This window comes from Loxodonta africana, chromosome 21, assembly GCF_030014295.1.
Source record: "Loxodonta africana isolate mLoxAfr1 chromosome 21, mLoxAfr1.hap2, whole genome shotgun sequence".
Taxonomy (NCBI): domain Eukaryota; kingdom Metazoa; phylum Chordata; class Mammalia; order Proboscidea; family Elephantidae; genus Loxodonta; species Loxodonta africana.
In genome coordinates this window covers 60,391,817-60,406,026 of record NC_087362.1, presented here as the reverse complement: position 1 = coordinate 60,406,026, position 14,210 = coordinate 60,391,817, and the positions used below count along the sequence as shown (strand labels likewise).

The 14,210-nt window shown below is 47.1% G+C and overlaps 1 protein-coding gene across 3 annotated transcripts in view; it reads right to left on the bottom strand.

Moving 5' to 3' along the window:
- Positions 1 to 3,000: 3,000 nt before the first annotated feature.
- Positions 3,001 to 14,210, bottom strand: part of AMFR (autocrine motility factor receptor) — a 38,650-nt gene continuing 27,440 nt past the window's right edge. For 2 of the 3 annotated variants that reach the window (XM_064274009.1, XM_064274011.1), the window contains exons 11-14: positions 9,510 to 9,644; positions 7,989 to 8,072; positions 5,489 to 5,673; positions 3,001 to 4,600 (exon numbers count right to left, since the gene is read on the bottom strand). In XM_064274009.1, coding sequence (XP_064130079.1) covers positions 4,453 to 4,600; positions 5,489 to 5,673; positions 7,989 to 8,072; positions 9,510 to 9,644 — 552 coding nt within the window. In that variant the 3' untranslated portion in view covers positions 3,001 to 4,452. The remainder of the gene's footprint in view (positions 4,601 to 5,488; positions 5,674 to 7,988; positions 8,073 to 9,509; positions 9,645 to 14,210) is intronic. The other variant, XM_064274010.1, reaches the window with a different exon arrangement.

The window sequence follows — 14,210 nt, the reverse complement described above, 5'->3', positions numbered from 1 at the left end:
TGGAAAATTCATGTGTAGCTCAATAAAGAGAATGTTTGTCTGTACCCTCAAGTCTCTCACCCTCTGGCTTCCCGACGACGGCTATTTGGTGGGGCATCGCTCAGGCAGGAGAGGGAAGAAGGGAGCTGACTCAGCCACAGACACTGGGAGGTTGGTGGGCAGGTTGTAAGGGCTGGGTGAGGAATCCTCCCAGTTTCCCTTCTCCACATCCCCACTCAGTGCTGCGAGGGGGTGGGAGATAGGCACCTAGCTCTGAGCAGTCAGTGGGACAGTGGCCCAGTGCCACCTAGGAACAAGGAGGGCAGAGAAGTGGGCCACTTTCTGCTCAAAGCGCCCTCTTCCAGCTCCTCCTCATCCTCCGCTGATTATTTTTCGGGGTAAGGTAGGGAAGGGCCAAAAAAAAAAAAACCAAACCCGCTGCCATCAGGTCAGTTCCAACTCACAGCTACCCTATAGGACTGAGTAGAACTGCCCCACAGGGTTTCCAAGGAAACTCTGGTGGACTCGAACTGCTGACCTTTTGGTTAGCAGCCGAACTCTTAACCACTATGCCACTAGGGTTTCCTGGGGAGGGGCAGGTAGCCCCAAATCTGCTAATACAGGATCCTGTTTTTTCTGTATCCAGTGGTTCCCCTCCAGTCAGAGAATGGGTGGTCCCAAGAATGAGGCCAAACAAATTGCCAGGGTCCTCTGTACCCAAGGTGTTACAACCCCTCATTTTGGACATCTTTAAAAGCTAAGGACAAGCTCAGGCCCAAGTGGCCAGGAAGGTTTCCTTCTGCTTTGCTTCCCCTACTGCACCTGGATGCCAGGAAGCCCCCTGTGGACCAAACACACAAGGGATGGCTGCAACGGGCCAGCCTGCTTGTGGAGTTCCAATTTCTGTTTTCTCCAAGCTGTGGCTATCACCAGCTCTCCCCTGGGTGGCCAAGTTTCTGCTGTAATAACTAGCCCTCAGTTGAAACTGGGACCCAGAGGGAACAGCATGCTTGCATCATGTCCATGTCCCCCTCATTAGCCAAGCAGCCAAGTGCTACACCATGCCATCTTGAGATGGAAGGGCCTCAAGAGCTCAGTTAACTGGAAATCCTCTCCACACCCCCAACAAATGGAACGCCCCTTCTTAGTAAGTTCCAGAAGTCTTTCGAATCCAGCGGGGATAGAGGCTGGTATTACCTCAGACTATAGAATAACAAATGCTAGTTCTTTCCGGTTACAAACACCCATGCCAACCAATTCAGGACCTTCTGGGACCTCTTCTGCCAGGACAAGCCTGCAAGTAAGCCAGACCATGTCTCATTTCTGGTGTTCCCTACCAACCCGCCCCCGTCCCTACTTGTTATCTGCAGATGGAAGCACACAGCTAACCACCAATTGATGGAAAGGTTTGCATTTTTTTTTTTAAGAATTTTTTTTTTAATCATTTTTATTGTGCTTTAAGTGAAAGTTTACAAATCAAGTCAGTCTCTCACACAGAAGGGTTTGTAATCTTGACCACAACCCTACTTCCTAACACTGGTCTGGGGGGACAAGCCAAGAGCCAGATGGAGAGCTGAAGGACACTGTCTGCATGCGGGGTCACTGAATTTCTCTAACTAACAGGGCTCTTCCCCAACTTTCAAGTGAGTTTGCAGATAAAACCAACCCGAGTGTCTTTGCCTTACCTTTCTTAAAAGGGAGGTCAGAAGGAATATTTTGGAAAGGATCCAGAGGAAAGACCAATTAAATTAGAAGCAGGAGGGTGGGGGGCAGACCCTGTACATCATGTTTTTTCAAAGTTCTATGTGATTCTAATGTGCAGCCAGGTTCAAGACCATGATAATCTTACAAAAGGTACGGGCAACCAGATGGTTTCAGATTATGGAGGGCCTTTTTTTTCGGCCAGGCCGGCCCTGGTTATTCTCGGACGAGCTTGCTGTTCATGTCATGGTTCCCTTTCCCACGCTGTGTCCTGCTTTCACAGAGCTCTGATTCTGTTCCTTGCACACCAGACAGGATCAAGTCTGCTGGTGAAAGGTAAAAGCACACATTGTCTGCCCAGTTCAAGTGGGAAATCAGGTCCAAGTGGACGCCTGAACACACAGGAGCTGTAACAACACAAGTAAAACACCCACATGGAGCATTGTTCTCTATGGTACTTGTACAAATTTGGTGGGGGAGTGGAGGAGGTGGGGACACTGAAAACATAAGATGTCAACAAAACAAACCCAGTAAAAAAATGGAGTAACAAAACTAGTTCCAAAGACCCCGGAGAGGGCAAGGGCAACTCACCATTCGCCAGAGTGCCCAAGACTCCTTGTTTCCTGTTCATGAACTTAAGCAAATGGCCAGGCCTCAGCTCTGTTACTACAGCAGCTGAGGTGCTTCCGACCCCTGCAGACATGCGGGGTGGTGAAGGGAGTTCTGGGAAGGTGAGCCCACTCCACGTAACAGGAGGCCAGCCTAGCTCCTGCTACTGCCAGTAGCACCTGACCCAGACACCTCCAAAAAGTGACAAAAGCCAAAAGAGAGTCCAGCGCCCAGAATCCTCAACTATCCAGGGGTAGAATCTAAGGATGAATTTTAGACTTCTCTTGGGTCATTTTAAGCTACTTCTTCAGACATTTCTGCTTTGACCACTGTCACACTGCCACATTCCGATGTCTCAGGGCCCTCTAAAATTGACAACCTACCATTTTTTCACAAATCTGGAACATAAGAACACGTGGAATCTGTGTCATCCTTAATGTGTGCAACATGCAAAGAAAGTTACAACCGTTCAAGGGAAGTAAAATAACCTTTTTCTCCCCACTTACCTTGAAAAAATGAGACAAATAGGAAGGGAATAAAACTTCAGTTCTGTCTTCTCCAAAGAAATACCAGGAAAAATACAACTTCCCAATTCAAAAGGATGGAAACAACCCTTCAACCACAATGGTCCACACAAAACCAAAACGAGAATCAACACTGACACCTCTGAAAAGGAGCTGCCTGAGCTTTCAGCCACGCACAACACGGTAGAAGAGTTTGCTTTTTATTGTTATTATTAACTTACAATAAAAACAAACAGCTATGTTCTTAGCAAAATGAAACAAATTAAAAAAAAAAATCACAGAAATTTCCTAACAGCATTTCAAGGTAAGGCTTTTGAAAGATTTACTGAAATAAATTACCTCTGCCTAAATATTTACTCATCACCCTTTCCTCAATTACTTTGAAAACATTCTAAAAACTTGCAGTTATGGAAAATACATTTAACTTTGCCAATAATTTTAGGTAATACTGGATTCTTCTCAAAAGGGCTACCATAAAATTATATTTTCAAACATTAAAAAAATGTAATCCAATGGGACGTAAAACTGAACTGTGTAACCTATGATTGCATGTTTCAAATCTTTAAAGTTAAATGTGTGAAGAATTTGAAGGGTCTGGGAACTCGGTCTGTCTCTAAGACAGGTGGATTCAACGTCTTAACCTTTCTATGTTTAGTTAAACCAACAGGAACAAAGTTATGAAAATGAAGGGCTTGAAGAAAAAAAGGATACAATATCTTTTATTTCTTCAATAAAGCCCTCCACAATTTACTACCCCATCTTGCAAGGCCCACATCTTCTCCAAGGATCAGATCCACAGACTGGAACTGCCTAATTTACTTGACCAAGGAATTAAAACCGCAAATCAAAGCTTGCTGCCTAGTCCTTTCAGCGGGGGCTTTCTCCGTGCCCGGAGGGGGCAATGAGAGGAGATACACAAAGGGCCAACTCTGTGGGTCCCGAGATGCGGGAGCGCCAATGTGAACGGAAATAAAGCCGGCTTTGAATTACTTCCTCAGAAGGTCAGTCCTCAACCTCTACCACACAAGGCGGGCCCTTCCTCTACTCAACAGCCTTGGGCTTTCCCCTCCTCTGCACTAGGCATCAAACCAAGAGCTCTTTCTCAAGATGCCCTGCCTGCCCCTGGGGCCAGGCGCCTGTGGGTCTGGCCTCTGTAACATCCTGAATGTCTGGCCCTAAGAAGAGCAGTCTGACACCGGAGATCATCGAGGGTGTGGCTCAGGCTCAGGCTGAACAGGTCCTCCCGGCTGCTGCTGCATCTCCTCCCCGACCAGATCTGAGGCTGGCGACACCAGCGGTTTTTGTGACCTATGTACAAAGTAGTCATTAAAGCTACCTGCTACAGGTCTCTGGTTGCTTACTTCCTCTCAACCTCCCCCCAACCCCAAGAAGTCCAGTCAACGCCAGAAGAGATCATGCCTAGAGTTAAAATGTGCAGTGTTTCTAAGGAAGAAGAAATGTCACATAGAAAGTATTACAAAAAGGATTAAATTTGTCAGCTGTCCAAACACTATTAAGACCACATGCTTTATACAGCGGCAACGCAGTCACGCCCACTTCTTCACACAGCAGGCAGAACTGGGGAGGCCTCTTCCTCTCTGGCACACAATCAGGAGGAGGCTGATGAAGGCAGGCAATGCTAGGAAGTCTGCTGCTTCTGAAGCCTCCGTTCAGCAGCCGCAGCCAACATCTTTCGACGGAGCGTCACAGGGTCAGAGGACGTGCCTTCCGAGGGGAGGGAGCTCTCTGAGGCTGAGTCATCTTCAGAACTTTTATTCAAGAAACGCCTACAAAACACAAAAGGGTTGCATGAGAGAGATGGGAAGTTCTGGAACACACAACAGTGTGTTTCTTTAATTAGTTCGAGTTTCTCCATTTTCCAGAGACCTTCAAGAAGCTGTCATTCAGCACCACCCCATGAAAAAGACCATCTCTCCCCAAAGAGATGAGTAAAAATTCTCTTTGTACCAGGAAGGGGACCAATTACGTGGCTACTCCTCTGCCCATCCCTTCCTCATGGAGTACACAAAGTCCTCACACTCTCAAGGTCTGTGCTGGGCAGGAACCCACCAGAATGAATACAATACTGACCCTGTCTTCAAGAGTTTAAATAAAAACAACCAACAAACCCCCTACACCTCTCCACAGGAACACTGCCCTCTCCACTGCACCCAGCCATGGGTAGAAGAAGGTGATACTTGGCACAGAGATGTGAAGACCATGTTCCCATTGCTGGGCGGAGCAGCAGGGTAGTCAAGAGGGAGGACTTGGGAGCCAGACCTCAGGTAAAAGTGCTAACCTCTCTAGGCCTCAGCTTTCTCAGGCTACAAGTCTTTCAAATGGGTATAACAGCAGTGCTCCCTCTTGTGCAGAGAATTAATGAATATAAGGGCTTACAACATGCTGGTACATAAGCTGGGTGCAGATGTCCACAGGTGAAGATGTCGGCTATCACTGACAGCACCAGCCCACTGACACCAGTTAGGCTCGGTGTTGCCTGAGCCTGTGCTTTTTCAAGACAGGCTCACGATGTGAATTTTTAAGTGATGTGTAATGGTTTTGCAACGTTGGCATCTGTTTAAAAAGACACTACGTTGCCCCTACATGACAAAGGCCTTCAGGCACTGGTTTCTGACCTGTGACTTACGCCCACGACAGCTACGGAGTCAACTTACTTTCGAGCTTGCTGCAGGAGGTCGTCCTTGCGTTGAACTAGCATGCGCTGTCTCTCATCGGCAGACTTGGAGAAGCGGCTCCCCCGAGCCTCAAAGTCTTCCACCTCGCTGGGCTCCACATCCACCTCACTGAAGTCCAATGCCTCCTCCAGCCGAGGACTTAGGTCGAGTGGCACGCGCTCAGTCTGGACACAGGGAGGAAGCAGGGAAGGAGCTGTGAGCACGGGCCACCTTTGAAGGTTGCTCGGCTAGCCAGAACACCCCTAAACAGTACTTTCTGGACCTGTAGGGAGGATGCCGCCAGGCAAAGAGGCAGAAAAGAGGGTACTAAATGCATATGAGTGATGGTAGATGTGCATTTTTCAAGGGCAGGCATGCTGTAGCTGTCTTGTGTACCACCAAGAACAGGGCCTGACTCACACTAGATGCTCAACATTAATGGAGTAAGCAAAGACTACCAGTATGAAAAACAGAAGCACCTCAAAATTGTACTCTTGGGAACTGATACCAAAGTTCAATGCTCATTTGCATTATAGGGATTTTCTGGTCAATTCAACTAATTGCTCAAAAATTTGAATCATATATCTTAGCACCCAGACTGTACAAGTTTTATACCCTACTTGGCTCTGAAAACAGTCAAGTGGATGAAAAGGGTAAACGCTAAGGATCTTTCTTTCTAAACAGATCAGTGGGTGAGTCCTTGTGCAAAAAGATATTAAAATGGGCCTTCTTCTCTGTTTTGGATGAAGCTGCAAAGGCACACCCTTAAGCTGGTGCCCAACCATCTGTATCACTCATGCTGCCAGACTGCAGAACTGGGCTGGCCAGCACCCGCTCACCGCCCGCCTGGAGGCGGGGACAGAGCTGAGGGAGAAGAGGAGGACAGACAGGCCTATTTTTAAAAGCTCCAGGTGTGCTGTGCTTTCCCATCACTCACCTTCACTACCTCTTCCTGACTTTAGCCAAGTGAGAAAGGGGACTTCATGAGAACAATTTGGAGAGCCTGACTCATATCCCCTGGAGTTTGGGGGACTCAGGGACGGAGGACTGACAAATACATGAGAAATCTAAAAGAAACTGGTTGAAGAAAATTAAAAAAAAGAAGAGAGGGTTGTACTTCTGTTGACTGTAAGGCAATTGCACGTGTGTCCCAAGATCAGATGTGGGACCCTCAGGAAGGAACCAGACTGAGACTGGGCAAAGGCTTTGCCCAAGAGAACCACTAGGAAGGGTGTTGTGACCCTCATGGAAGCAGGGGTGGTCATAAATAGCCAGCCCAAGTTCAAAGGAAGTATAGCCAAGGTCTCTGGAGCTAGACGGGGCAGGGAGCTATCTAAGGTAACAACTATGAATCCGTTTCTGCACGCTGGGGTCATATCACCTCATCCTAACTCCCACTCCCCTGAGCCTGACCTTAGAAGGGGTTAAGGGGGCTAGAAAAACTGCTAGTGAATGGAGGAAGAGACTAAAGAAAGCAGAAGCCGGCCGAGCCCTGCTCAGCTGCAGGCATCTAAGCCTGATATAGGTCTGAGCTGGGGCAGGAGAGAAACTCTGAGATAAGCAAAGAGTAGAACTGATGTGACTAAGGCTTTTATGAACTGACACTGAAAATGCAAAACTGAACCCCTTCTTCAGAAGCCAGGCACCATTTTCCAAATGATGCACAATCCATCTTGCATTTGGATATAAAACATTTAACTCAGTAACAGATCTCAAAAAGCCTAATAGTTTTCACTGTTCTCTATCTGCAGAAAAAACATAAGGTGAAAATAGTCCCCAAGTCACTTATGGAATAAGTCTCTGCTTCATGAAGAGCCACACTAACGAGGCAGGGCCACCCTCAGACCTGGGCTCTGCATCCGGGAAATGCCACATATCACAAACACAGAAACACAAATGGGAATTAGAGGCTGACCAACCAGACCTCTAGGACGCAGGGCTAAGAGCATGGCAGTGTGTGCTTCTGCCCTGGGAGACCAGAGACAGAGGCACTGCTTTTGGTTAAGGGTGGCCACCCCAAATCACCCAAAGTGGATGATCTCGGCAGGTCTGCTTTCCCCTCTGCCTACCTGTTCAGGGACCTCATTTTTGGGGAAATACACAGCTCCTGGAAATCATGAGTTGAAAATGTAAGGTATGGGGGACACTAACCTGATGGCCTTAGCTCGTAGACAGCTTATCCTAGTCAGTCCCCATCTGAGTGTCGATGGGCTCAGTTGCCCCAGAGTCCTGTGCCCAGGCACAGCCTGACTCCTTCCACCTCCAGGACATAAAAGTGATCACCAGGGTATAGGCTACAGGCCCTGGGTGGAAACACAGGCCAGACCATGGGCACAGCTGGATGTATTAACTTTAAATATTGAGACAGATGACAGCGGGCCTTCCTCTGTGCTCCTGCCCCGAGCCTCACAGTTACGGGCAGGACAGCAGACCACTGCTAAGTACCATGCTCCTCCCACACAAGTCCATACACTGACTCTCTCTAGTGTGCTGACTTTACCTGAGTAGAAGTTTCTCCCTCCTCCTGGTCACTGCCTGGCCTTTCCATAGGACTGTTCAATGCAGGTCTAATGCTATCTGACCGCTGAAAGAGAAGGAGTGCAGTAAACGGTACAGAATCATTCAGAGATTAAATGACACAGATGAAATCCTAGAGTGCAGAGGGAACTATGATCCCCAGAGCTATGGCACCAAAGAAACCCAAAGCTGCAAAGATTAAAGGTAAGGCAAAGGGGCCGACGGCGTCCATCAGATCGCCATGTTTGAGTGGTCAACTGGCTCCACACTTAGCTCCCCTTTCCATGACAGGAACAACACACAATGCAACAATGACAACAGCAGCTACCACTGACTGAGAATTTACTTAGGGCCTGGCACCAAGCTAAACCCTCACCATGATTACCTCATTTATCTTCTGAACAGCCTATAAAATAGGTGCCATTGTTTTCCTCACTGTTAGCCAGTTCCAGATCTTGGTCAGTGCTGCAGGTGCTTTGGGGCCCCGCCTATATCCCCCACCCAGGTCTTACCACCTCAGCACTTACTGGCCAGTTCCCAAATTTCATTGCCTGAGGACTTCTGTCTGCCTGCTTGAGCTGGTTTTGGCACCCCAGAAACAGCCCTCAACCAGTGACTCACGGGAACTTGTGTATAAACACCTTCCCCAGGCTCTCTGATCCCTCAGGAGGGACAAAATGTCCTGCACTGGTTCCCACTCCAGTTCCCAGTGGGATTAGGCTTCAGTCTCCCAGTGGACTCTTTGGTAATGGACCCTTTACTGGACACCTTCCCTTCTCTGTCTCATACCCACACCCCCTACTAGTGTTTCTCTGGGATCACCTTCCAAATAAACTATTTACAGTCAAAATCTTGACTCAAGTCTACTTCTGGGGAATCCAACCCGACTGCCAGGTAACTCGGCTGAGAAGTAGTGGTCTACATCTAAAGCCCCAACCCACTCGAGCCAGAAATCCATGCTCTTTCCCTCTTCAGAGATTGTCAAGTTTTAGGATTTTATCAATAGATTTCCACAAATTCTGCTATCCTGAAGTTGAATACATTTTTGATAAATTATTTCCCAGCCACACACACACACACATTAAGTGTTGCTGGAGCCCAGTCAGGCTCTTTCACTGACATGTTATCTGTGACTCCTTTAGTACTGTAACAGCAGAGCTGAGAAAGTGAACAGAGACCGTGTGGCTTAAAAAGTCAAAAAGACTATCTGCCGTTTATAGAAAGAGGAGCTAATGCTGTGACCCCTGAACTGGCAAGCGCAAGCTGGTTTAAGGTGGTTTTAAGGTAGTTTAATTATCTGTACAAAAAATTACCCAAATACATTTGTCCTTGTTTTAATCTGAACTTCCATAGCGGGTCTGGGGAAAGTTACAGAGCTTGCAGAAAACCTTTCATCAAATCATACCTGATATTCAGTTGGTAAGAAATTTGAACAGTTAATCTAGAATGATTAAATCTTTGTGAAGACAGAATCCATTTGTCATGCTTAAAAAAACCAGTCTACCTGTGTGGGAAAAGGTACTTGAATCCGTCCTTCTAAAATGTTGTCTGTTGTTATTTCCACTGAGCGCGTCAGCTGAAGGTCCTGCAGCACCAGGTGGTACGGGACCTGGGGAAACATTTCTTGAATCTGATGAGCCTACAAAAACACAAATACAAAGGCTGGAGATAACGTTCACTCTCGGCAGACACTCAACATGACTTCTTGCCTCAAAAACACAGGTGAGGGAGGAGTCTGCGGGGCACAAGCTGCTAACCTAAAGGCTGGTAGTTCGAACCCACTCAGCAGTGCTTGGGAAGAAAGGCCTGATGAACTGCTGCTAAGACAGGGAGCAAAGGCCTTGAGATCGTAGGGTGCCTGTTTGAGAAACAGCGAAGAGACTGGTGTGGTTAGAGGAGAAGCAAGTAAAAGAGAAATAGACTATACTATACTATCAGAGAGGTAACAGGGGTTGAGTGTGGAAACTAGAGACTTAGTAAGACAAGGAACAGAGGGACCCCCAAATCTGCGAACAAAGTAATAAGAAATGGGCCGGGACACAGAAACAAAGCCATTCCCCAGAACAATGGGGCAGGGTATCTAAAAATAGCCCGCAAACTTCTTTAAAGTTGCCTTTCAGAAGGAGCTGGAGAAAACCAGGCCCAGGGACACACACAGAACATCCACCTGTGACCGCTGTGCGACCTTCCACTAGGTGGAGTGAGGGGCTACAGCCCCAGCCAGGGAATCGAACCAGGAGAGCGAGAGACTGCACAGGTGCAACACCCCATAATAAGTCCTACTACGAATCCCAGAGGCCTCCGGGACAGGAGACTTCTTGGAAAGCTGCAGTGCACACACCTTAGTTAACATATCCCCGCCTATGTCTATGAATAAACATGAATCTTTTCCTGCCTGAGAACTTTTAAAAACTCAGCCCATCTTTTGTTTTCTGAGACAGGGGTAAGCGTTGCTCTAGGCCCTCCTTGTCTCCGCTAGCAAGCCTCTTCAATAAAGCTTTGCTCGTGTGGAAAACTACGTGCCTTACCTGCTCATTCTTGACCAGTGAGAGGCAAGAACCATATTCCGGTAGCAGTTCCATAAAGATTACAGCCAAGAAAAGCCTATGGAGCAGTTCTACCCTGTAACAACACTTACTTACGGGGCTGTCAGGACTCAGGGACTGACTCGACCGCAACCAACAACAAGAAGTCTGACTTAAGAGGTGCTGTAAGTGTAAAACCTATACCAGATAGCGAGGACTCAGACAAAAAACGCAGGTAAGGGGACCACCACACACTGTCGAACTGCAGTCCCTGAAGGGTTTTTTCAGGATCCTGAACAGATAACTGGAGAGGGCATCAGTTTCAAAATAAAAAGAGCACAGAAATCCAGCTGGATGCCAAGCAGACTCAACTGGCAAAGTACTCATTTTTAAGCTCAATATACCTCAGATATAAAAACATGTTCTCCTTAAAGAGAGAATTCCTGAAAGTAACAAACTTCAGATACCCACGTGATGAAATACAAACGCAGTATGCTAAGTGAAAGAAGCCCGACTCAAAAGGCTGCGTAATATCTGGGTCCGTTTCCATGACATAGGCCATTTTATAGGGATAACAGGGAAAATTACTGGCAGAAAACTGATGACGGTTGCCAGAGGCCAGGCGTGGGAACTGACTACAAAGGGCGGGGAATGCACCGTTCCATCCTCACTATGGTGGTAGTTACCCACTGTGTGAGCGCACCAAACTCCGAGTTGGTCGCTATAGAGGGGGAATTTACTATATGTAAATTATAACTCAATTAAAAAAAAAATTATGATAAAAATGCAAATTCCTAATACTGCCCTGAAGCTAGGGTTTTTTTCAAACTACACTCTATCCAGAACTGTCTCACAGGGGCTGGAGGGCCGGGAGCACCAGCACGGATCTCCGAACCCCACTGCCCAGGCCTTCATCTAAGCAGCTCCAAATGTTTTGTTGCTGTTGTTGTTTGGTGGTTTTTTGTTTGTTTTTGCTATTTTTTTGTGTGTATGTATTCATATGCATGTTTATTTTACAAATATTATGTGCAAGGTTTTATTCATGGGAAAGTCCCAATGACTAAAATTTAAAAAGGGAAGGAAAAAAGTAATTGCTTTAGGGCACAATAAAGTCTACTACCGGGATATTACATGCTAAAGGACATATCATAATAAACTGTAGAACGAGGGGCATGTATCTCAATGTCAGGACCTTGTAAGAAAAGACCAGGGACACATTTTCTTTGTTTTTTTGCTTAGAGTCAACACTGGGGGCAGGAGAGACACACGGTGCAAATACCCAGGGCCCTGTTCCTGTGGCCCCTTAATGTTCACACGAATACGAGCAGATCATTTTCTCCCCAGCTCAAATCAAAGCCAACAGGGGAAGAGTCCATAAAAAGTCCATAATCTGATAAAATTCCTCTCTGTTCTTAAATAACCTCATTTCCCAAATAAAAAATGCCAGAGATAAATTTGACTAGACCAAAGCTTTTCTTCCAGAAAAACCAGTAAGTTAAATACTGGATCTTCATTTTAAAAAAATACACAGTTCCAACAAATTAGTTGTGCTAACAATAGTCTACTGCAAACCACCATGGACCAGAGGAAAAACAACCAGGGCCTGCCTAAGAATTCTGCAGGTAGTCAACAGCCACCTGGCCCCCAAGTCAGAGGCTCACAGAGCTACCTTCAGTACCGTGGAGGCTGCTGCACTCTCAGGCCTGAGCCGGTCATCCTGTGGCACTCTGCCTCTCTGCTGACAACCTGGTAGAGTTCTTCAGTGAGAAAGCAGGAGCCAGCAGGAAGCCAGGCCTGCTTTTCAGACCAGCTCTCAAACTGACCTGCCCGCAGCTGCTCCCATCCCTCCTCCTAAGTGGATGCCCTACTCCGGCTCAGACTTCTCGCCCCACTGTCCACCCTCCAGGACCTGGTTCTTCCAGCTAATGCTTTTGTTTCTTCTACACCATCGATCTCCCCTCTCTAGTCATCGCTCCTAGTCACATACCAAACATGCTTTAGAATCTCGTGCCTAAAAAAGACTTGTGCAAAAAAATGTGTACAAGCATGTGCTTATGTTGCACTGAGGCGTTATGGAAAAAACGTAAGGCAGAAGAAACTAACCAACGTTGTTATGGCAGAGAGGCTGGGTAACGGGGAAGGAGTGATAGCAGGTCTTCACTCTCCACCTCGAATTTTTGAAACATGTAAATAAATGGCTTCTTCAAAAACTTTAAAACACAAAATGAAACAAAAAGATCCTTTGATACTAGACTCTCAAACTACCCCTCCCCTTCTTTGTTCTCTTTTATAACATACTTCCAGAAACCGTCTATTTCTTCAGCTCCAACTTCATCCCGCCACAGGCTAATGTTCAAGCCCTCCGGCCATGGACTCTGGTTATTCTCCAGCTAGTCAGACTCTCCACTCTGCCACACCCAGCACGCACTTCTCCGACATGCTGTTTTTGAACTCCCACATGCTTGATCCCTCCCTCCTGGAAACAGGCTCCTCCACCTTCTCTCGGTGTCTTCCTGTCTTCCTCCTCTGTCTCTACCAGACTTCCGAAACCCAAGAGGATCAGTCCTAAGCCCTCTTCTCTTTGCAGCCTACATTCTCTCCCTAGATGAGCTAATTATCTCCCTAAATGAGATGCTTTAAATACCCTATAGTCTCAAAGCTCCCAGATGTCTATCTCCAGCTTAATGTCTTCATGGAAGTTCAGACTTAAGACACTCAGAGGTGCCAATGTAACCTCTCTCCTTGGGTGTCTCATCGACACCCCATGCTTACTCAGCCAAACAGAACTGCTGAGTCCCTGTCCCTAGCCCTGTCCCCCCAGCCTTGCCTATCTCAGCACACGGCTTCATTCCTCACTTCCCTCACACCACATCCAAATCAAAGCATCATCAAAGCCTACCAGTTCATCTTACAAAAGTGTCTTAAATCTGTCCCCTTCTCTTCACCAACACCAACTTCTGCCTGAGCTGCAGCAGCCTCCTAACTGGTCTCACTACTTTCATTTTCACCCCTCTGTAGTTCATTCAGTGTCCTTGGGTGGTACAAACAGGTAATGCACTCAGCTGCTAACTAAAAGGTTGGAAGTTTAAGTCTACCCAGAGGCACCTCCGAAGAAAGGCCTGGCAATCTACTTCCAAAAAATCAGCATTGAAAACGCTCTGGAGCACAGTTCTACTCTGATACACAGTGGGTCGTCATGAGTCAATCAACTCAATGGCAACAACAGGCTAGAATTCATTCTCCTCCTAGACGCCAACTCATTCAGTAGTAAACGTCCTGTCAGTCCCCCACGAACAAATGAACAACAAAAGCATTCAATGGCCTTCTAAAACTTTCAGTGTAAAATCTAACCTTGACTGTGGCCTACAAGCCCCTGGACGATGCGGCTCTGCAATCTCTTGTTTATAGCAATCTCGGTTCCCTACTTGCTGGGCTCTGACTACAACCACCTGTTTCCAGGGCTTGCTCACCTCATGGCCTTTGCACCAACTGTTCCCCTGCTTAGTGGCTTCTCCCCTTGATCTGCCTCCACTGCATCCTTCACATCTCAGCCTAAATATCCCCTCCTTGGAGAGAGCTTCCCTGAAGGCCTCCTTTCCCCACCCACACTCTGCCATGGCACCCGCCTTACTACCAGCAGAGCACTCATCGCTGTGTGCGATGATCTCACTTGTCTGCGT